Source organism: Anser anser (genome assembly GCF_964211835.1).
Source record: "Anser anser genome assembly, chromosome: 21".
NCBI classification, from domain to species: domain Eukaryota; kingdom Metazoa; phylum Chordata; class Aves; order Anseriformes; family Anatidae; genus Anser; species Anser anser.
The window spans coordinates 4,891,633-4,915,281 of NC_139742.1; the positions used below are offsets into that span (position 1 = coordinate 4,891,633).

At 47.3% G+C, this 23,649-nt stretch overlaps 1 protein-coding gene across 4 annotated transcripts; it reads left to right on the top strand.

The window, feature by feature from the left end:
• Positions 1 to 741: 741 nt before the first annotated feature.
• TLR4 (toll like receptor 4) lies at positions 742 to 16,785 on the top strand. Of its 4 annotated transcripts, none has more exons than XM_083807721.1 (4): positions 742 to 2,063; positions 3,572 to 3,803; positions 4,640 to 4,806; positions 6,130 to 16,785. In XM_083807721.1, exons 2-4 carry the CDS (start codon positions 3,699 to 3,701, stop codon positions 8,387 to 8,389), a joined length of 2,532 nt encoding a protein of 843 aa, XP_083663847.1. In that variant the 5' UTR covers positions 742 to 2,063; positions 3,572 to 3,698; the 3' UTR covers positions 8,390 to 16,785. The 4 variants fall into 4 exon arrangements, with proteins under 4 accessions (XP_083663847.1, XP_083663848.1, XP_083663849.1 ...); XM_083807722.1 differs by having other exon boundaries at positions 742 to 2,044; XM_083807723.1 differs by having other exon boundaries at positions 742 to 853.
• The last annotated feature ends 6,864 nt before the right edge of the window (positions 16,786 to 23,649 follow it).

A 23,649-nucleotide genomic window follows, 5' to 3' on the forward strand; every position in this document is an offset into this window, starting at 1 on the left:
ATCTGTAACTAGAGTCATTCATTGCTCAACAGACAGCAGCAAAGCTTTCTACCACCCCAAACTCAATGCAGAGTTTCTCCCTCAATCTGAACAGTTATCTTCTCCAATGCTACAAGATCCAGAAGCAAAGGCAAGAGGTCTGATCTTCCATCAGATGTGAAATGATTACACCCACTTCACATGGCAGAGCTTCACAGGTGAGAGTTACAGGCATCAAGGCAGTGTAGTGAGGACCCTTTCTGATGACATCAGTTTCTCAGCTCCTCCACCAGCCCAGGCACAGCGGGAGGATCAGCACCGTCACTATACAGCGTCTGCCAGGTCGGCCGGGGACTGCTGTGTGAGGCGGTGACTCACCATTTCCAGGAAGCAACGTGTTTGTGATATTTGCAGCAAGAGCATCTTAAAGCCATTTTCAGATATTTTTTTTTCATTGTGATTTATAAAAATCGTTTTTCCCAGCAGAATAGCTGGGAAAATTCAACATGCTGTTACTTTTTTGAGACATTTTCTTTTCCTATTTACTCAGACAACCTTTCAGGCTTGGACAGATGACTCAGCTGCGAAGTAAAAGGAGGGACCATGTGTCAGCTGAACCTTAAGCATTCAGTAACTGTCTATGCACCCTGAACCTAGATCACAGCTGCAACATGATGAGAGTTAAGCTTAATTCACCCCAAGTGACTGCTAAGCTGAGCTGTATTAACTGATACACTGCTAGTTAGGAAGGCCAGTGCTGCGACCCATCTGAAAGCAATACAGCATCGGGTGGTACAGCGTGCCTGACCTTCTCAGCTATGTTTGGAAGTTCTCATGGTGCTCCCCATCTCTAGCTCTGCAAATACTGTGTTGTGTAAGTACCAGCATTTCATGGATGCTCTCACCTATCTGATCCCTGACTCACAGCCAAATAGTTATTACACATGGTCCTTTCACTCAAAATAAAACCTGCTTTGCTCATTCTTGAAACAGTTCTTGCTATGTTCCTCAACCCCCATTTGCAGATAGACTTGGGGACCTGTTTAGCCTGACTGCTGAGCCAAGTACAGCCTCTCTTGTGGGCAATAGTCGTTGATCTACATGTGATACTGGGTTAGACGTGACCTCGAAATCACCATAGATACAGACTGCCCTATTTGTTCTCATGGCTGGGACATTATGCAGCTACGTTTGCTCCAGCTAACCTCGTACTGAACAAACACTGAAGTTCTCTGTCTGCCTTTGCCTCCTTAGCAAGTTGCTGGGTTGGTTTGCAGATGTTCGTATATTGTCTACACACCAGTTCTCTCAATGAAATGTATGCAGGATATCAGCAGTTGTCTTGTCCAAGAGTTTAGCTAACTTTTGTGTTCAGCTGGAGTTCCTTTTTTTTTTTTTTCTTTTTTTTGGGGTTTAAATATATGCAATAGTACAACACGTTTTGTCAGTACAACTATGTTGTGGCCATCTTATGCTGGGTAATACTTTGCTTCAGATGACAGGGGTTGCGTATATGCTGTCTGCTGTTGTGTTACTTATATTATAATAATGTTCAGGAGAACAAAGATTATCCTGGCAGGTGTTTTTAGAAACACTGAGATTTCTGTAACACCTCCTTCCTGAAAGATCTTTGATGATCCTACTAGAAAATTGCCAGCACAGTGAATCATGTTATATTTTAGATGTTATTCTTGTCACTTTAAAGGATTCCAAATAATACTTTTGTTTCTTGTGAACTGAAAGAGGCAATTACAGAGACATTATGGCTTTCTACAGTCATTGCACATTGTATGCAAGCTGAAGAATATGAAGTTAACTGGCATTGACTTTCTAAACTGGTGGCTGGGTTTGATTTGCTAGCTTGCAAGTTTTCAGCTTGTGCCCCATCTCTTGCAATTTCTGTAGGATTTGTCCTTGAACCAATGATGATATGCATTGTGAAACTGTCCCCTGTGATAAAAGCAGCACGTTCTTTGAATGTCCTTCAAGTTGTACTTTCCACTTGACTCCTAAGCATGGCTGTTGGATGGATTTTGTGACGCTCCCAAACTCTCCAACATCTTCAGTGAGTCTCCATTGACATGGTAATTTCTAGAGCATACTTCAGGCTCATCTCAGCTTTAGATAAAAATTAAATGTGGATTGCTTCATTCTGCATATTGAATACTAAAGGACATGCTCATTTGTCCTTTCTGCAGACACATGATGCTCTGCCAATTTCCTTAATCCAGGCACAGAAGCAGTCAGCAATTGTTTCCATTCACTTTTGATTCCATCTGTAAAAGGAAATACCTGCAATCACAAGAGGCTTTTCAGAACAAGGATTTTGTAGAACTTGCCCAATTTCAACAAACTTTTTGTCTGCTGGCTTAATGGGCGCTATCTGGCTGCACATCAGGGTGTCAGTTTTAGCTTCCATTGTGCTGATGTGTTTTTTATCACAGAGATCATCCATTATTTTAGGATTTCCCCATCCCTCAGTGGCCCTCTACTGACCTTGCCAAAGAAGTCCTGTGTCCATCCCCCCTCCCTGAGATTTTATCTTTTTCTCTGTAAGTGGATTGCTCACTGGCCTGGTGTTTCAGTTTATATTTACTATCAATATTCACAGACTTTCATGTGTAGTCACTCCCTGTTCCATCTACTTCTAGACTAGTATCCTATCCTCATCTCCCATTTTTGCCGTTTTTCTGTGTTAATGATATTCCACAACCCTACAGCTAGATCCCCGGTAACAACTCTTATTTATCTACAGAAAGACATGAGTAGATACAATAAAACACCACCATTTATCAGAGTAAATGAAGGCAAGGAGCTTTATTAGAAAGCTCACAGCTGAATTAAATTGGTATTACCAACACTCGGCTTTTTCAAAGCCTCCCCCAGAAACAACAGCTGTGTCTGCACTGTGAGTTAAGGATGGTGTTGAGATGGCCCTCCACATGGATTTTGTAGCAAGGCTTCAAACCTGAACCCCAGCTCTCCCAGCTTGTCCCAGCCAAGGGCAGGGGTGCAGGGTGCCCAGCACGGCACTGCGGGCTGAGCAGTGTCTGGGGCTCTGACTGCTGCGTGGTCGGATCTCCTCTGCTCGCCCCTCGTACATGGCCCCGTGCAGCCTTTTCCTGCGATGATGCGATACTGAGGCCCAGTAAATCCTAAGTGTGTGTTCATGAGATTTCAGCCTTAGCTAAACCAGTAACATAATAGTTACTGGGCTCAGGAAAATATTTGCCCAAGGTGAGCACTTGCCCTGGGAGCATGGCAGGGGGATGAATGCAGAGACTCATTTGCTCTACACAGTGCATTCACATTATGGGATGTGAAACCTGGCCTTCTGGAAATTGGACTCACAATTTCACAAAAGTTTCCCTTTTTTTTCCACCAATTTAGCCTGAGCTAATCTGAGGTAATCGAGTCAAGTGACACACTGGTACAACACATATTGCTCTTTAATTTCTAGTCCAAATTACACCTTTTGTTACTTCCTTTTTTTCTTCCTTTTTTAAACACAGAGTTGCAAGAAGCACAAGTCACTCCAAGCATGTCTAGAAACTGGGCAGTCACCAGTTTCACTTCCCCTTGTTCTCTGCAGCTCGCAGTGACATGCGGTGAGAAGCAGGAGCGGTGGGAGGCAGCGCTCAGCATTTCAGGAGGTTTCTCGCTCCAGGTCCTTGCGTGACACCCTTGGTGCTTTCTTCTGCACGCCTGGCCTCCTGAAGATGCCCAGGAGAGCAGCTCTCCTCCCGTGGACATTCGGGGAGCTGCTGCGGCTGGCGCTCATCCTGTCGCAGCTGGCAGTCTGCCTCCTCAGTCCCTGTTTGGAGGTACGTGATCTCTGCATGAGCACGAAATCCTTCTGCTTCTCTGGTGCAACTTTCCCCTCTGCTTGGGAGATTTGTGCATCAGATCTGTCGTGTGTTAGTTTTCTTACAGAAGCTCATCTTTCTTCCAAGGCTGTTACCAAGGCAATTGAAATATTTGAAGTAAACGCTGGTCTCAAAAACACCTGAGAACCAGAACAAGCAGCACGAATCATTTCTTCTTCTTGGCTTTCTGCACCTCTGAGGTTACTACACTACAGCTAAACTAATAGATTATGTGTCCCTTCAGGAAGAGATCCAAGCCTTGTCTAAAAATTCTGCAAATTATGATATTTTAGCCTGATTTGTGCTGTAGAGTGACTTCACCGGTACCCCAAATACCTGGCACTGATGAACTGCCTTTTGCAAACTTTACTTATTACTCACAGACTAATTTCTGTTAGAGCTGCCTGCTTCTCTGCAATGTGTCAAAGCTGAGCACTGATCCGGGGCACACCATACATCCCCTGAGTTTGTTTCGCTGGCTCTTTCAGAGGTTGCTGCTGGTTCATCCATAGCCTCAAGGAACACTGTCCTGTGGTTTTGCACCTGCTTCAATCAGCAAGAAATGTAGCTCTTCCTGGGGAGCAGGACTGGTTCTACCAGAGGTGGGAGAGATGCTTAGGATATATGAGATTATTTCCTGAAGCTCAGGGCAGCTCATTTAGAACTGAACTTCAAAATTCACTTAGAAATGAACTATGTGGTAGTCGCTCTGCTCCTGCTTTCCTGACAGTATAATTTTCTGACATTTTGTGAAGAGTGGGTGTTGACTGTGAATGGATCTGCCACTGTTACAGGTCATCCCTAGCAAAGCTTTCAGATGCATGGGGCTGAACATCTCTGGAGTTCCCCCTGAAGTCCCAAACACCACCCAGGAGCTGGACCTCAGCTTCAACAATCTGAAATCACTGAGCTCAAATTATTTTTCATCAGTCCCTGAACTGCAGCTTCTGGATCTTTCAAGGTAATGAGCCTTTTTTATGTGGTTACTGGTCAATCTGACTTCACCATCTGGGTCTCAACAGTTCCAGATTTTGGGGTCTTGTTGATTTTGGCTGTTTATTGTTTTGGTCTTGGCTTTATCCCTCTGTCTGTCTCTCTGCACATGCCCATGGCAATGAAGTACAGCTTTTAGTCCAGTTACTGAGGGCACACTCTCTCAGAGCTGGGCTTGTCAGTCTGATCTTGTAGGACACGATGTGAGAGGGAGGAGGATGTTTTACTTCTTTCTGAACAAGAAAAATGCCAGACTTTCCACTGTTACAAAAACTCCAAAGTGGAACATGGAACATCTTGGATCTTGGGGAAACTGTTTTTCTAATCACATCTAAAAAAAAAAAAATTACATTCATTTTCTAAAAGGTTGTTTTAAAATATCAACATATCTCTTTTCCTTTCTACTCACATATCTGGGGGAGGAGATGAGGGAGGCTTATTAGCAAATTTGAATTGATGTATAATTTCCATTGACTTGAGACAATAGTTTCTACGAGTAAATTGTTTCACTGAAAAATGTCACTCAGTCCCATCACAGTTACAGCTCTGAAGTAGCTGAGTGGCAGAGCAGGCTTGCTGTAAGGCACTGACTGGGTTGTAAAGCTCATTCTGCTTGAGTTCGTTACAGAATGGGTTTGGGTCTCAAACTTGGGTCTTCTCGTGTGAAACCACCTTTAGCCAGCCACACTCCTCTTCACTCTCCCTTTTCTCTTTTAGAACCAACATGACCAGGGGTCTGTTCCCTCTCAGATATCAGCAAAACTGCTGGGTTGTGAGCTTTGCAACTGCTGCATCAGTCCTGTGCCGGGGGACTGCCCAGCTGTTGCTGAGAGAGTCTGGAAGCTGTGAGAGTGCAAGATGTAAAGGAGTCCTCTATCTGGTTGGCTCTGCCATCCATGATGAGCATCAGAGCCTTACTTTGGCCTAAAAAGAAAACTAAAATGCTTCTGTCCTGCTGCCTGCCTGAATTTTGGCCATGGCTCCAGGTCTCTTGCTTTGCAACTGAAATTCAGATTTAGGATGAGGAGGAGAGAGAAGTTCTCCTGCTATGGCAGGGTTCCTTTTGCATGGCTCGTTAATGGTGCGCCTTCCTGGGAAATGACTGTGTTCACCTGCAGATTGAGGAAGGAGGGGCTGGGTTCAGGAGCACAGCAAAACCAAGCTAAGCCCCAGCAAGATGTTGAGTCTGAGAACATTGCATTAGCACTTAGTGCAGTAGTGTTAGTGAACGTAGAGTACAAGAGTACGTTTATTCATTCATCTACACTTATCCTCTTTTCTTGCCCACCAGGTGCCACATCCATACAATAGAAGATAACTCTTTTGTGGATCTTCATGAACTTTCCACCTTAATTTTAACTGCCAATTCCCTCCGGTACCTGGGGTCAGCAACCTTCTATGGTTTAACATCTCTGAAAAAACTAGTATTGGTGGAAACCAGCATATCCTCTCTGACTGACCTACCAATTGGACACTTGCATACCCTGCAGGAGCTGAATTTGGGCCACAACAACATTGCTTCATTGAAGCTCCCCAATTATTTTTCCAACCTGACCTCTCTCAGGCACCTGAGCTTTTTCTCCAATAAGATTACGTATATCTCCAAAGGAGACCTTGATGCCCTGTGTGAAGCAAACAGGCTCAACCTCACCTTGGTGCTCTCTCTGAATAATATAAAATACATCCAGCCGGGGTCCTTTGCAAAGATTCATCTTGGTGAACTAGTTCTGAGGTCCTCTTTTGAGAACTTCCATGACATGCACACTTCTCTTCATGGCCTGGCAGGGCTACAGGTCAACAGACTAATAGTTGGAGAATTCAGGGACAATCAGAAACTGGAAGATTTTCAGAATGGACTCTTGAGTGGACTCTGCCAGGTACAGATGCAGGAGTTTGTCTTAATCTGTTTCAGGAATTTTGAGAATAACACGGACACCCTTTTTAACTGTATAGGCAACGTCTCCAGTATTCGGCTGGTGAACGTCAATCTTGAAGAGCTGTCAGAGGTTCCTATGTTTCCTCAAGTGAAACATCTGGAATGCAAGAAATGCAAGTTTAAGGAAGTGCCTGCTGTGAAGCTGTCCCTCTTTAAGGAGCTGAGAGTGCTTCGTATTACCCAGAGCAAACACCTTAATAGCTTCCGGCAGAAATTTAAGAATCTAACTTACCTGGAGGTCATAGATTTGAGTGAGAATCGGCTCTCCTTCACTTCATGCTGTTCTCCTCAGTTTCCTGGGTCTGCAAACTTGAGACACTTGAACCTAAGCTTCAATTCTGACATCAGTTTGACTGGAGACTTCACCAATGTGAAGAATCTCTTATACTTGGACCTTCAGCACACAAAGTTAGACGACCATGGCACCTACCCTGTCTTTCTATCCCTTCAGAAACTCATTTACCTTGATATTTCCTATACCAAAACTCATGTTAAATCCGATCATGTATTTCATGGCCTGAACTCTCTGCAAGTGCTCAAGATGGCAGGCAACTCCTTTGAGAACAATAAATTGTCCAATAACTTCAAAAACTTGAGCCACCTCCACACCTTGGATATTTCAAATTGCAAATTAGTACAGGTGGATCAAAGCACATTTAATGCTCTCTCTGAACTAAAAGAGCTGAACATCAGCAACAATAAGCTCCTGACCTTTGATCCTGTAGTCTACAAGCCACTCCAAGCTCTCACAGCCCTGGATTTCAGCCACAACCAGCTGAGTGTCCTGTTGGACTCAGCCCTGGAAATCCTGCCTGCTAGTCTGGTCTACCTAGATCTCTCTCACAACTTGTTTGAATGCTCATGCAGTTACCTGAACTTTATGAAATGGATCAAAGAAAAGGAGGACCTGCTGCAGAACAAGCATTTAATGGTATGCCACACACCTGCATACGTGAAGAACTTGAGCCTGTCAAGCTTCTACATGTCCTCCTGCCGTCCCAACCCAAGCACAGTGGCATGCTCAGTGGTCATATTGCTTGCTGCAGTGGTGTTCATATTCCTGATTTACAAGTACTACTTCCAGCTCTACTACATCTTGGTGCTGCTCAGTGGATGTAAACACTCTGCAGAAAGGGGACCCACCTATGATGCCTTTGTTATCCACTCCAGCAAAGACCAAGAATGGGTGATAAAAGAGCTGGTTGAACCCTTAGAAGGAGGAAAACCTCCCTTCCAACTTTGTCTTTATTACAGGGATTTCCTACCAGGGGTACCCATTGTCACCAACATCATCCAAGAAGGTTTTCTAAGTAGCAGAAATGTCATTGCAGTCATCTCCACCAACTTTCTGGAGAGTAAGTGGTGTAGCTTTGAGTTTGACATTGCCCAGTCCTGGCAGCTGGTTGAAGACAAGGCTGGAATCATCATGATTGTACTCGAAGAAGTGAATAAGACCTTGCTGAGGCAGAAGCTGGGGCTGTCCCGATACCTCCGGAGGAACACCTACCTAGAGTGGAAAGACAAGGAGATAAGCAAGCATATCTTCTGGAGGCAGCTCACAGGAGTCCTGCTACAGGGCAAAAAATGGAATCACGAGGAGGAAAAGCTCATGTGAAGAGAAAGATCACTTCCGTCTTGTCTTCCATCCTGGCCTTGGCTGATGATGGCTGGCGCTCAGAAGCTGGCTCTTCTGTGGCTGTTCAGAGCTGGAGGAGGTGGATGGAGGCACTGTAAAAGCACTACAGAAAAACCCATGAGCCCTTCCTCATGGGAACTTGCAAGCTAAGGAGTGACAGCAGCTAGAAGAGCTGCAGATGCCTGAGCTCTGTGATTGTCTGTAGCTGTCAGCTGAAGCTGGTCCAGCAATTCTCGCAGTCTCATAGGCTGGTGAATGGATGTAAGAATGGATGGATCTTACCACCATTTGTCTGCCTCTGAAAGAGGATTTGGGTCCAGGGGAGACTCAGTGGAACTTCAGGGTCTGTCACTTTGAGTGGACCTAGGACTTCCTGGGGAGAGCAAAGGAACAGGAAAGAGAAACAAGATTTGGATCCTGAAAATACTGAATCATGCTTCCTAGGAAGGCTTGCCCAGGGGAAAATCCCTACAGAGGGAAATGGGCTGCCCTACAGCCACAGACCATCTGGCAACCACTCGGTAAAGCTGAGCAGTTATGTCATCAATGTGTGTAGGGGTTGTTAGTGGTGGGAAATTTCCCCAAAATGTTTGATTAAATTTTATTTGTACCAAGACCAAATATTGAAACCCCCAGATATTTCCATGACCTGCAACTCTTATTTATGTCCAGACTATGTAGCATTTGGGGGAGTGGTTTGGGATTTTTGTGTGGGATCTGAAGGTTAGTGGGACCAGAAGAAGCTGCAGAAATGCTTAAAATCTTTAAAGTCAAGATATTTCTTTGCCACAGCTGCTTCTCCTGGTCCAATGTTTCTTTAGAGCCAGACAATTGTAGAATAAGCTTTTCTACCATATGTACAAGCCTTAATTCACTGGTGTAAGGTGCCAGAGGAGTCTCCAGCCCATGGGATGAAATGGGCCTTAGATATGGTCAGACCTAGCCACAAGCCCCTCTTCCTTCCCCCACCACCCTATGGCATCCTCTGGTCCCGTTGGGCATCTGAAGGGTTCGGCTGCTGCAGTAACGGGTCGGAGGCCGGAAGGGAGAGTTTTGCTTTTGTTTCACTGAGAACGTGCCTGGCATTTCCCAGGGAGAAGAGAAAGAGGTGAAAAGCCTGGGTTAGCTAAACTAAATGTATCCCAGCACTACCCTGAATAAAGGGAGGGGAACTCTAAATGCCATTCAGTCATATTGGTGAGAACTCTATTGATGTGTTGAATATTGAATGCTGCTGGAGTATTGGTCTCTATTTACAGAAGGCTTTGGTTGGGATTAATCACTGAATTAGTCTAGTTTTAAACTTGCAAATCCTTCTATAATCAATGACGTTCTACAGAGGTAAAACAGAAGCAATTGAGTGGTGAATCAGATCTGATATTTATTCAGAAGGGTCTGATCCATCTCACTTTTCTCAGCACCAGCCAGCGACATTGCCATGGAAGCCAGTGATAGGCGAGACTGACTTCAGACACTATTTGCAAAAAAGGGAGAGCTAATTTCAGGGTTCATGCTGGCAAAAGCCGAATCACAGTCCCCACTCCATGAGCTCTGTCAACCGTAGATCGGGATAACGCTACCAAAAAACCTACAGCCCTCTCTAAGGTCTTTTGTGACCCATGAGGCAAAGCTTTAATAAAACTAAGCTGGATGCTGCATTTGCTTGCCCAGATGGCTTGTTTTGTGTCTGCTGAGCATTGTTGCAGCCATATCGGAAGCACGATGCTCCTTGCCTCTGCCATGACCACGGTGCCCAGAGCAGCACCCCAGATCCTCACCCAGAGCAGGGTTTGGGGTCTGGTGGGAGCCCACCTGGGGCAGGCAAAGGCACAGGAGACGTGGGCACAGCTCAAGGTTCCCTGCATCGAGGCCACAGGAGTGCACGGAGGACAAAGCAAATATTAGCCCATACCTCAGCAGCCACAAGTTAAATTGGAAAACGAATGAGGGAAAATGAAATGGGGTGGGAGTTACTGCTCCTGAATTGAGCAGCACGGAAGCGACATTTCTCCCTCGCTCTTTCTCTCTGCGGCTCCTCTGCAAACAATTCAGTGTATATGTATTTCTGGCACAAAGCACAGCCTCCTATGATTCTTGATTGTAATTATAATAATGGGTTTCAGAAAGTCTGCAAGTGGTTCTGGGCATTATAATAAGGGTTTAGGACAGTATTGTTTAAAAAGCGAGTGTTTGTTGAATATCAAAGCAACTTCAGGAGGAGAGCAGGGGTGATGATGAGAGGAGGCTCCCACCTGTACAGTTTAAGCAGAAACCAGTCGCTTGTCATCCTCATCCTCTTCACACACGCTCAGAGTCTCCGCAGCAGAGGCAGGTATGTGAATTGCCCCGGGCCTTCCTGCCACCCAAGACAAAGCACAAAGCCATCACAGCTCCTGGAAGGTGCGAGGGGAGGGAGATGGTGAGACAGAGACTGGAGCATTCAGAAAGCGAGGGAAATGGATGATGTTCATCCTCTGCGAGCCCAGTCAACACCATTCCTCTTTCCCTCGATGCATTTAGATATTTCCCTTAGCCTTAGCAGTAGCTGGTGCTTTGAAGATACAAGCTGATTTATTTTATTGTCAAGACCTGCATAAGAAGCAGGATTTTTTTTTTTTTCTGCAAGGCACAATGCTCAGCAGGACAGGCTGGCTGAGGACACGAACACCCTTCGATGGGACCTGGGTGCCAGGCAGGGCTGTGTGCTGCAGTTTTCCACCTGTGCAGCCACAGGCTTTGCTGGGTGAGATGCTCCCAGCCCTCCCTCTGCCCAGCCTGACCTTGCAGTGACTGTCTGCCACCAAAAGTACTCCGTGGTTTATGAGCTGAGGAGGGAAAAGGCTGTGAACAATTGTGTTTTCAAGGCTGTGAACAATTGTATTTTCACTATTTATCTAGCAGGGAAAAATTAGATTTGGTTTTAGAAGACTCAGAACAACTTTCTTTTCCCACTAAAAGAAGAGCAAATCCTCCTCTCAAACCAAAACAGTGCTAGGTCAAAGAAAAAATACTGTAGATCACACACGTATATATTTGCCCTCGTTATAGGAAGCAAATTTCCAAAAGAACACTCGTGTCTCCAAACATGTTGGTATGCATTTTTGTTTGAAAGTGTTCACTGTGCAGCAGGTAGCTTTAATATTATTATTTACTCATGTGGGTGAATAAATGAGCAAGCAACCAAACATCCGTGCAGGTCTGCATTCATCTCTCATGTAAATAGCAGAGCATGTTCCAGTTATTAAAGCATCTATGTGGCCCAGGTCATAAAAACAGATGGAGATGAAGCTCCAAAGGGCTGTTGCAGCCAAGATAATTTCATCTCATCTGTAACAGGGATGTGCCCTGATTTCAATATGTGCTTAATTTGACCCAAGCGAAGCGCCAGTACAGACGGAGCTCCGGTCCTACTTGTGTGGCAGAGATTGATGTCTCCGAGGAAGGCATCACGATGTGCCAGCATCATCACTAAGATGTAGTTTGCAGCAAGGGCTCTGAACTGAGCAAACCCTTGTTAGCATGATTGCATTTGTGGTCTCCACACTGTAGCAGGGACATTATGTAAAAATGGAAAAGAGAGCCACTGGCATTTCTGCCTGCCTGGCTCTGGCTGGCTGCAGGAACAGCACTGCATGAAGACTCCCTTGGCCTCCCCAAGTATTAGCACAGATTTCTAGTGTCAGTTTAAAAAAACACACACAACACAACAAGAAAAAGCAGCTGGTTTCTCTGGACTGACTGATATTTGACAAGAACAGGTTGAAACTTTTCTGGAAGAGTGCTTGTCCTTTGGGAAATGCTATTTTGTAGGTGGTTTATATAATTTAATGAGGTAGTGCAGAGAATCTATGGAACAGAAATAGTCATAGCAGGGTTTCTGGCTCAGTATTGCATGGGGTTGTAATCTTGGAACAGTCACTTCCCATGGAAACAGCGATTTTAACAATGTTTTGGAGAGGTTGGAAAAAAAAGATGTCCAAAAAAAAGTTAAGTTGCTCCATAACATCACTTTTTAAAATGCTGGTTTAGTCTCAGGCTGTTGTGTGTCACAATAAATTTTAGTTCTGAAATTTCTTTCAATTTGTATAATCTGACTAACCTTCCAAAACAAAAGCAAAATACAAAAATGCTTCCACCTACACAAAATTAAAAAACACAAAACTCATGATTTTTCAGCTTTGTACCGTGCTGAGAAGCAGAACTTTTTACAAAACGGAAATTCCACCTCCATGAGAGCTCGTATGCTGACCTTCTGAAAGTTAAACCTTCACCTGGCTGTATCATGTATGTCATATGGGCCATAAAAAAACACTGACAAATCCCCAGAATGAATTTCGCTAAGTGCTTTTTGCAAAACGTCTCAAGTAAGTGCAGGCAATCAATATGAACTGCCTGAGACTGCGAGCAGTTGAACAGGGTGGGAAAGAAACAATTCCTTAACAAGTTGTTCTTTGCCGTCGCAGCTCAGGCGGAGAGCTGGGACAAGTGACGGCAAGGCACGATTTGCAGAATGTCTGCAAAGGGGTGCTGACCTTCCTCAACACCAAGGCTGTGCAGAGGGCAAAGTCACCGAGCAGCCAGCCCCGATCTCCCCGCGCTGCTGCGTGCAGAGAGGGAAACATCGTGTAATTGGGTGCAGCTCTGGCAAAAGCCTTTAAAAACAAGAGAAAATAATAGAGGGAATAGGAAAGGGCTTGGTGCAGCATCTCAGGGAAGGTGGCTGCATATCAGCAGCTCAGTCGCTGGAGGTGGCTTAGCCCCAGGGTTTCCAGCACTGACAGCCTAAAGCACCTCGAAAGCAGAAGCTCTGCGGTAAGCCTGTTTTTAGGTGCCCCCTTTATGCGTAATAGTGATAGGAAAATGATGTGAAATCAGTGCCTCTGAGAAGCTGGTTTTCAGTCAAGTTTTTGCATACTGGTGCCTATTCGGAGAGTGACTAAGGCAGCAGTGTTGTGCTCTGCATTGCTCCTGAGAGGTGAGTGTGCTCAGTTCAGCGAGTCCTGCCGGGGGAAGCCCAGGCTTGGGACCTGTGAGATCCTCACCCTGCAGCTGCCATGCTACAGAGCCTGGTTTGCCCTCTCAAAATGTCAGCATGGGACATCCAGAATGGAAATCTCATTTTAATGATCCTCTTCATGTCTTCCCTGTATGGGCACCTCCCAGAGGCTCCCACCCACGTAGGGGAGAGGGGCTGAGGCATCATTTAAATATATTTAAAAGCAGCTGGTACTGTGGCCTTGAAATCTGTTATGTGCATGACTTCACGTGTTCATTGGGGGAACTCTAAACCTGTTCTGCAATGCTCCCTACAACTTTGGTCTGCAAAAAGTGTGATTTGAGCTATTGCTCTCACTCGGTGCCATTTCAGACAAGCATGACTGCACTTCCCTCAACCAGTTTTCTTGCATTGCATTGTTTCCCCCTGAAGCCTCCCTTTTTAGCAGACAAAACATCTGCACCTGAAAGCATGTCTGTATTTACTGGCTGCCCAGATCACATCCGTGGGCCCCTTCAGCCTTAGCAATGGTATTAAAGTCTGCTGGCCTTGCGGCAGCCCTGTGGCCCACAATATAGGGTGGGTGCTGGTTTGGGACCTGGGTCTGTGCCGGAGGGATGGAGATGCGCATCCCATGGGTGATGCCAGCCTTGTTCTGCTGGTGAGCAGGACCAGGTGGTTGGAGAGCTCTTGGTGGGGAGGAGAGGGTTGGAAGGGGATGAAAGCAGAGCCTCGGCCATGGCTGCAGCTCAGGTGTGTGGCGGGGAGGCAGCGCACGGCCCCACACTTCCCAAAACCTCTTTTCTAAGGCATTAAGGGCGGTGGGGCAGCTCCTCAGCTGAAGCAAAGCTCACCCCCTCTAAGTTTTGGGGCTGTATCCCTCCAGCCAGAGGGTTTCGGATACTGCAGGCAGCTCAGCGATAAGAGAGGGCTGGTGTCTCGAGTGCTGTGTAAATAACAATGGGGTATTGTTAGGCAAAAAAGATTTAATTGCAGCCTACACTCCCAGAGAGGATAAAACAGACTTTTCTCAAGATCTAATCTCCAGTGTTTATCTCTTCTTTTCCCTTTCTCTCATCCTTTTCCTCTCCTCCATGTTTCTGTTTGCTCTCTTTCAGCTACCAGTGAGTGACCGAAATATGTGAAAGAAGGGCGGTTGGGAGGGGTCTTCTTTTTTTTAACTTTTTTTAAACAGTCTTTAAATCCTTTGGAGTGCCTGGGCCAGCACGAAGGATTAGCAGTAATTCCCCTGCCATTGCTTGCCTTTGACAATTCATTCCTCCCAGATCCCCTGGACCCGCTGCTGAATGCATTAACCGGGGGATGCGCTGGGCCCAAGCGGGGCCTGCTGTGATCCCCGCCTGCCGCAGGTGCTGCCGAGTGCCCCAACATGAGAAGCGCTGCCTGCTGTATCCCCCCTGCCTTGTTCTTTCTGTTCGTTAAGTTAATGAGTTCATTAAGACATCCCTGTGTGGTGGGATTTACAGAGCAGGAGCACCCGGGTAGGTGCGACCGGGACCAGGGCCTACAAAAACCCCACTTTCTGCTCCTCAGCCCCATTTCCACCATCCTGGGGTTTCTGGGGTGCTCCATGGCTCTCTCCCCCTGCCAGCAAACATGTGCCTGGAGCAAGATCCTTCCAACCGCTTTCCTGTCACCAGTTCTCCTCACAGACACTTACATTTGGCTTTCTTAATGGGAAATAAGTGCAGTGACAGTGACGAAAGAAAGCAGCATTTGGTCCCCCAGGACGCTCCATGCAGTTGTGCCCTCCAGTTAAAGCCCTTCCTGCCAACGTAGCTCTTTCTGCCATCCCCTCTCTGACTCTGTATAGAAATAAGCTGCTAATAAGAAAACCCAGGGTCTTCCCCCTCTCTGCTCCTCGTCCTTCTGACCTGCACAGACCCAGCAAGTCTGGGTTCCCCTCAGCAGCCCGGTGCTGCGCCGGGCCAGCCCCATGCCACGCTCCGCTGGTCCCCAAACCTCAGCAGCTGTGGCAGGGGGGTGGCGTGAATCGGCACAGCCTCAGGCAGAAACTGCACGAGCTGGGCATGTTAGAGCTGGGCATGTTAGCACGGGACAGGGACACCCTTCGGGAGCTGCCCCAGGGGCCCCGCTTTCTCCTTCCCTGGGAGTTTGGGGCTATGAGGGGGGGCGAAGATGCTGGGAGTGGAGCTACAGCCAGACCTGGGGAGCTGCTTACCCTCCGTGATAGCTGCTTCTCATGGAAAAATTGAATGTTTTATAAAGAGCCTCATGAAAGCAAAGCATATCATGATTTTGGTGTGAGGAGACGGCGAGCGAGATAGGAGCATCCCCTTAGATTTGCCTGCCAGAGGTTATTTACCTTCAGGAAGCTGCTGAATAAAAGATACAAAAATACAGCAGAAAGTAGTATTATTTTCTCCTTTCAAAGCATGATGGGAGGCATAAAAAAAACATTGTAAGGGGTATCTTTGAGTGTTGCCAGCCTGGGTTTGTCAGGGCAGAGTTTTCATGGAGCGCTCTCTGGGTGACCCAGTTTCTGAGACACAGGCACAGACACACTCGCATTCACGCACACACGCTGCAAGCCGCAATCCACAACTTTAATAACTGTGTGACATACAAAGGAGATTTTGATGCAAAGTGGAGCTGGCAGAGAAGTGGAAGGAAGTATCTGTTTTTTTTCCCTTTATTTATTTATTTTTTTCCTTCAGTGCCACACCAGGATTGCAGTCAAGGTAGTTTCAACCTTCAGCAAGGACTGATGTTATTGTGGGTTCTACTTTTAATGACATTTAACAAGAAGTGGTAGCTCAGGGGGAGGGGAAACAAGGGTTTTCTTTTCTTTTCAGGAGGAATTTACTAGGGCTGTCAGGATTAAATGCATGAAGCGAATGCATATGGGGCTGCAAAGAGGGTTTAATAGCTTCGCTGCTGGTATTTGCCAGCCCTGCCGTACATCTGATTTAATATCTGTCTGTGCGGAGGTGTGTGTCTAAGGGTAGGTCCCAGCACCGTGGTCATGCCAGGGTGACTTTGCTGTCATCTATGGTTTTCTGGCTGTGGGTAAGGTATGGGCAACATGGGGCTGTGGGTATAGTTATGCAGTCAGTAATCTGTGTTTGCTTCTGAGAACTTCCCTTCGGGGGTGAGGCTGTGACTGCTCGAGTCCAGGTGACGAACATCACCTTTGCCACCATGATTTTGATCTACGGGGCTCTGCAGTGAGCTGGCAAGTACTCACCTGAGTGGCTTCGCCGGGCCCCCAGGGCAAGTGCTGGCTGGAGGGGTGCTCCAAGCTGAACGGGAATGGGTCTGGGCAGCCCCAAATGCTCACATCCTTCCCGAGGTCATGCCAGGCTTCTGGATCGAAGGCAAGCACACTCCACCCAGGCTGATTCCCGCTGTCTTCTTCCCTGTATTTAAAGCAAAGCATAGAGCCTATTTAGTTTAATATTGCAGGAAATGTCTAAAAATTAAACATCCTGATAAAATCTGGGATATAAGAAGGGGCTGTACATCAGAGAGGGAGGAACAACAGGACAACACCCAAAGAAGATGAATGCTGGGCCAGAAGGACAGCTCAGGATTCCCCCAGGATTTGTTTGTGGCAGACCGAGTCCTTGGAGTGGTCTTTTGGCTTGGATCTCCATCAGAAAATATTCTTTAACCATAAATAAGCTGGTGATGCCTTGTGTACCTCAAGGGTGCTGTAGGTGGCTAGACTCAAACTTCCAGAAACACAGCAACTGAGAAACGGAAGACAGCACTACTGCGGAGCTACTGCAGCCCTGCCTGTATGAGCCTGCACGAGCCAGCAGGCATGGCTTGGTGGAGACAGTGCCAAATAAAGAGGAAAAAAGGAGAAGGAGCTATGGTCTGTGCTGTGTGGTGGCGGTGCAATTCCCACCTGCACTTCTGCCACTGAACCTTAGCAGATGGTGGGCACGGTCGCTGGACCAGGCTGGGAGACCTTGTCAGAACCCCTCCACGTCTCGAGGCTCCCAGGAGGAGAAGATCCAGGTGCTGAGGCTCCAGGGGGGCTCTGTGCTCCCAGGGACTGTCAGCAGTTTTGTGAAGGGACCTGGCAGGAGGGGCAGAGCCTGTCCACTGGGAACAGCTACCGGCTCCCTGCGATGCAGCCAGCTAGAGAAAACAAGCACTCAAGCCAAGCAGGTCGCACACCTTGAGCAGGCCAGTGGTGACTTGCTGTATGGAGATATGTGGTGGTTCTGACTAATATGGGGGAAAACCGTGTGTCTTACAGCATGGGGAATTTCTAACAGGCCAGCACGTTGCTAAAAGAGAGGAAGAAACACCTCTCGGTGGTGAGCGCTGAGCTGTGTGGTGCATGGTGGGATGTGTGCGCTGGGGACCACAGCCTCGAGCCCCAGCTTTCCTGCCCAGCCCCAGGGGGACAGTGGGGACACCTCTGTCACCCCTCCTCCAGCAGCACCCACCTGGCCAGCACTGCTGGAGCCGAGCTCAGAGCAGATGCCCGGGTCCAACACACGGGCTGCTCTCCTCCGGCATGGCGCGATGGGCTGGGGATAGCTGCGCGCGTCGTTGCTGCTCTTTGCATCTGATATCCAAACACAGCGTGGGGAAATGACAGCAATATGTGCTCCCCTGACACCCAGGGAATATAGTGATATTGCTGTGAAAATGAGGCTGCTGCCGCGCAGCTAAACTCTGAACCCTTCCCTCTGTGAGAGAGCTATGATTAGAATCTCATCTCGCTCTGTATTGCACAGCACCTGCAGAAGAAAATCCCACCCAGTGACACGCAACTATTTTTAAAGGCCTGTTTCTAGCGGGCTGGGAGATGGGGCTGGTGAGAATCCTGCTGGTGCCATGGATTGCTTTCAAACTCCTTGTAGAAGACGGAGCTAGACTTGGGGAATGCGGCTGAAAAAGGAAGCAACAGAATTATTTTGCCAAGCCTGAAACTTGAGCCAGCTCTTCGCCTGCAAAGCTGAATTTCAGCAACTCCTGTGTCTGCTTTTTTTTTTTTCCGCTTCTCTGTGCTTAAGTCAGTGAGATGCCTCCAGCTGTTGGAAACTCGTGCTTTGGCTGCAAAAGGGATGCCAGGGCTTGTTCCACGGGCAATGTGGGCAGGAAGGGGGTCCTGGAGCAGCTCTGCTCTCCTGCCCAGGGCTCTGCATTGGGCCGGCTGAGAAAGAGGTGGGAAAACCACAGCAAACGGACAGAGAAGGCAACAAGGCTCAAAGAGTCATGCCCTTGAGAAGTGAGACGTGATGACCTTGAGTTTGGGGCATTTTGTAGGAGAACAAATCCACCAGCAATGGAGAGGGAGGACGTGTGCAGGCGGTGTAGGCCAAAGCCCCCTTCCCACTTGGTATGCTGCTCATGGACAGAGCTTTATGCTATTCAAACATAATTCTCTCTCCCTCTCCTAATGCAACCAGAGAAGTGCATTACATTTATCTTAATAAAACACATCATCCTGCGAGCAGTGGAACAGGAAGCCTGCTTTCCTACGGTCGTCTCCCATGTGGGGTCTCTGGTGTTGGATAGGGTGGCTGAGCCCCTAACACAGCCTGGGAATGGGGTGAGAAGTGGGAGGATGATGGGAAGAATTGCTAATTTGAGTCCACCCTTCCTTGCGAAGTACGCTGGAACTTTATTCCTCTAAGACCTCTATTCTTTCATCACCTCTGATCGCAGGCCAGCAGGTTTAGAAAACTTTTATGCAGTTCCTGTGGGCCAGCTAGCCCAATCCCATAAGCCTGGTTTCCTTGGGAAACTGCCTTAAAAAGTAAACAGAGCTGACCTGGAATCCCTGCAAATTATTTGACATTATATCCCCCAGACTTTGACCCACATACCTGTGCTTTTCAGGGCTGACATTTATCACCAGGGCCGTGGTGGAGATTTGCAATAACCCAAGAATGGGTCCTGCTTAGCGTGTGCCATTGGCCATACAGTCTGCAGATTGAGCACGCAGCATTAAATAGATGTACCCAGCCACAAAACCAGTTCCCATTTTGTATAATACAGGCCAACAGAGATTTGAAAAATGTTCCATTTCTGTATAGAAAGACTATTTTTAAAATTGAACAGTAAGTTAGTCCTCTATTGACTTTCAATTTCCATCCTCTTACATTTCCATAGCAACTCTGGCCATTTATACATTTATCTTTGTATTTAACTTTCCTCTTTCATATCATTTCAAGTGGACTCGAGTGCTGTGAAAGGGTTAAACTGGCCTCTGAAATATCTCTCCTTTTTTAAGCAATTACTTGAAAATACACATATATATTTTAGGCTAAATTGCCAAGTTTGTGGTTTAATGAAAACTGTCTCTGGAATATTTGCCCTGAAGAATCCTTCAGGGTGATAACACGAACAAGTCACAACCTCTCTCCTCTCACCCTGCCTTCTATTATTACTGTGTTCAAAATTTTCATACAGCATCTAAACTTGCTGTGATAGCTGTGACAGTCAAATAGCTGGTTATCGGGTAGGCTTGCACTTTGGTAATTCTGTTTCTTTTTTTTTTTTCCTCTTTAAAAAAAAATTTGCATGTGTATTTGGGAACAGTGAGAAAGCAAGTGTGCTTCACAACTTTCTGTGCTTCTGGGCTCGGGGCAGAGATGTGGAGTTCACTGTGTCCTCAGCTCAGGGCCGGGTTCCCACCAGGCAGCTGCAGGGTGTGTGGTGGGGGCGCAGTAACCCCTGGGAGACCTTGCACCTTAGGCAGGTGCCGTAAGGCCAAGTGGATAGCCACAGGTAAAATGGTGAACCTCCATGCACCGGTCATGTCAGTGACACTGGAGCCCCGCTGAGGAGGCTGCGCTGGCGGAGCTCCTTAGAGATCTTCTTGGTCTTGAAGTCTTGGGTAAGGTCTGCATGGGGCACCAAGAAGAAAGCTTGCAGTAGAAATCCTCTTTGAAGTCCACACTTGCCATTTCCTCTCTACATGTTTCATAGGTCTTGTAGCTCTTTATTATCTGTTGGGGGGTTCATCTTGGCAACCTCTTGGCTTTCAGTTTGCGTTGCCAGTGCTGCTTGTTCTTTAACATCTTCCCACCCGCCTCCATCCCAAAGGACAGCCGAGTGTTCCTACCCCTTACTAGGGGAAGCATGTCCCCTATCCCCAGGACACCAGCAGGTGACTTACCTGCGGCACGGAGAAACATTTCCCTGGAGTCCTGGTGACCCACTCAAGTGGAGCTCAGGGGAGAACATGCTGCTCTGGGGAGACCTCTTCCCTGTGACTGCCTTCACCTTGGGCTCTGGTAACCCACAGATGCTCTGCATCAAAGACCTACTTAACTGACCAAGGTGCTTGAGTGCCAAAGGCATTTTTAAATTTTTATTTTAATGGGCATGGGAGTCTAAATCTCATTGACTTTCAAATCGACTGTGCAGATCAATGCATAATGCCCTGACAAGGCAAGACGGTTTCCTACAGAACGTCCTCCTGCACATCAGCCCATCCACTTCTGCGCTGCCCCGGCACCAGGGGATTCAGCTGTGATCTCCTCCTGCCGGGGAATTTCTGGGGAGACCTGGAGCCAAAACTTCAGGCTGATTTTTGCAAAGATGTAAGCATCTGATGAAACTGATGCCTGACTCCCGTCAAAATCTGGTGCATAACCTGCTTAGATGTGCCTGAAAATGTTATTAAAGCTCTTCCCCATGCCTTTAAGCACCTAAATACATTTGGAAATGCTTTCTTAGGTCACGCAGGGGTGAAAAGCCAAGATGTTTCCAGTGGTCTGTGCTCCTAAGTTGTTTGCTGCTCCCTGAGGAAATCTTTTTGTCTGCATTGTGCTGTTGTCTCATGTAACCTTCCCCTTTCATTCCATCACTCGTGTTGTTCCTCAGTGAAGGACTCTAAATAATTCCTCCCCCTTCCTTACTGTTGACACCTTCCTGAGTATTTGCAGGCCGTTATTAAATCACCTCTTTACTCATCCTTTATCTGAGCTGTACATAATTAGTTCCTTTAATCTTTCCTCATAGGTCAATCCTTCTAAACCCTTAATCATCTTTATCTCCTTTTCCTGGAGCCCCTCCAATTTGCTGACAATTTTTTTTTTAATTTTATTTTGCATCGAGAAACAAGCCACAAGTCCCGAGTGCTTTTCGGAGCTACGGCAGTGTGGGGCTGCAGGTTTCCCCTGGGGATCACCCCTGCTTGGCTCTGGCACAGCCTGGTGAGCACCACTGGTGCTGGAAGGGAGCGAGCCACCTCCTGGTAGAGCAGCCCAGCTCTGCTAGCAAGGACTGTGTGGCCTCCCTTTATCCTTTGCTAGCACAAAATTTGCATCCCTTCCCAGCTGACTGCTTTGGGTGACAGAAAGAGAAGATTTCCAGGTGTCTTAAGTTCACTGTCCAAGCTGCTTCATAACACAATGGGTCTTGGATGCTCCCAGCTCCTAAGGAGGCTCTGGTGCTGGCAGGTGCTCTGCGAGAGGAGCCAAAGTCCTGGCAGTGCTGGGACTGGCTGCAGGTGCTAGATGGGGAAGGCAAGAAGCAGCACGGGTGGCTGGCAGGAGATGAAGGCTCTTTCATTGCTTTCACCACTGCCAGATATGGAGGACAGGTGATGCATCATGCATTTCACCAAATTGAGCTTTTTTTTTTTTTTGCCAGGTTTTTTTGTCCCTGCCAGACGAGGTTATCAGCACTGCTATCCTGACAGTCCTTTGCAATGCAGATGAGCTGTACGAGTCTCACACTTCTATCCGTGTGGCCACAGCAGCACCAGGCTCTTTCCCCTGACTCTCAGAGCTGTACCCCAGTGACTTTCCACCTGCAGGACCTCCGTCCTTCTTGCAGGGGAAGGATGCTACTGCTCCCACCCTTGCTGCTGTGTCCCAAACACAGACACACAGTGCCCAGCTTGGCAGTGCAGGACGTTTGCATGCACAGCCCAGAACAGCATGGCCTGTTTTGCTTTGCTCATAATAATGCTATTTCTGCTCTTTTTTTTCTTTTTTTTTTTTTGGTATTATTTTTGTCCATATTCCTTTCCCTCCAAGGAACCTTTCTTAGCTAATATTGCATTCACCTTCACAATATCCTTGCAATATCCTTGGCTGATAACAACAGGACTGGGGAAACAAGCACAAGGGCAGAGTCCTTGCCCCCCGTCCTCTGTCTTGGGGGTTCTGTCTCCTTTGCTGTCTGAAATCACATGGCAAGGACCCCACAAAGAGTAAGCTTCCTGGGGTAACATGATGGAGCACTGACCACTTGGAGTCTGTGCTTTGCTTGGCTGTCTTATCCTAAACGAACACTTGCAATTTTCTCCCTGGGAAGCACAGCTTCTTCTTTCTCCTAAGCATGCTCACCAGGGTGCTCCCTATCACATACTCTGCCTAAAAGCAAAGGCCACCTTCATCTCCCTTCCTTTTATTAATTATAATTTGCCTCCGGATTAGACTGATTGCAAAGCAAAATAAGGAGATGAAAGGGTGGTGGAATTTTTCAGCTCAGACTCGTCTCGTGGTACTCCTAAAACTTCAAACCCCCTAAGCCTGTTTCTCAGAGCAGGGAGCTGCCTGTGACCACCAGCCCTTACTTTACAAGTTTCTGCGCTAGTTTGTGCAAGAGAGCCCTGACAGAGCCCCATGGTCACAGCTTTGGTGTCTGCACAGCAGCAAGGACTAGACCCTCTCCAACACAGATGACAAAACCTGTGTCTTAGGATGTCTGCCAGTTCTGCAGAAAGCTGGCTTTCCTTTTTTCCATCCATCCCAGCAAAACTCTGTGAATTGTGCATGAGTCACCCTGACCCCTCAGAGGATGGCTGCAAGGTCGACCTGATCTGGCAAGTCCCAGGAAGGTGAGATCTGGCTGGGCATGGGCAGAGTCACCCTTCTTGTGCTGCAAAATGCACTTGAGGTTTCCAGAGACCATCATGTGCTCTGGTTGTGGTGCAAGGGTACGAGCAAAGAGTCAGGCAGTGGCTTGTGGTGGAAGTTAAACAGCTGAGACTGTCTGTTAAATCTGCCTCGAGGTACCGAGGTATCCACTTGTGCATAACGAGGATGTGAGGCTGCGTGATAACACAGGTACTCTTGGATATGATGGGAGAGGCTGCTGACAGAGACGGTTTTGCTTGACAGGGATGTGAAATACTTGATCGATGTAGCAAGGGTCACCCTGATGTAAGTAGGAGCTCCTTAGGAAGGAGAGCAGAGCGGTTGCGGCATTGCCACCCCATTCCTGTGCCTCTCCCAGGGGATAACAGCAAAGTTTGAAGCCTCCTGGAGCCCACAGC

Excerpts from the sequence above, each read along its gene's own strand:
- TLR4 (XM_083807721.1), top strand. The coding sequence starts at position 3,699 with ATGCCCAGGAGAGCAGCTCTCCTCCCGTGGACATTCGGGGAGCTGCTG. Across the intron at positions 3,804-4,639 it reads TCCTCAGTCCCTGTTTGGAG|GTCATCCCTAGCAAAGCTTT; the intron begins GTACGTGATCTC and ends CCACTGTTACAG. Across the intron at positions 4,807-6,129 it reads CAGCTTCTGGATCTTTCAAG|GTGCCACATCCATACAATAG; the intron begins GTAATGAGCCTT and ends CTTGCCCACCAG.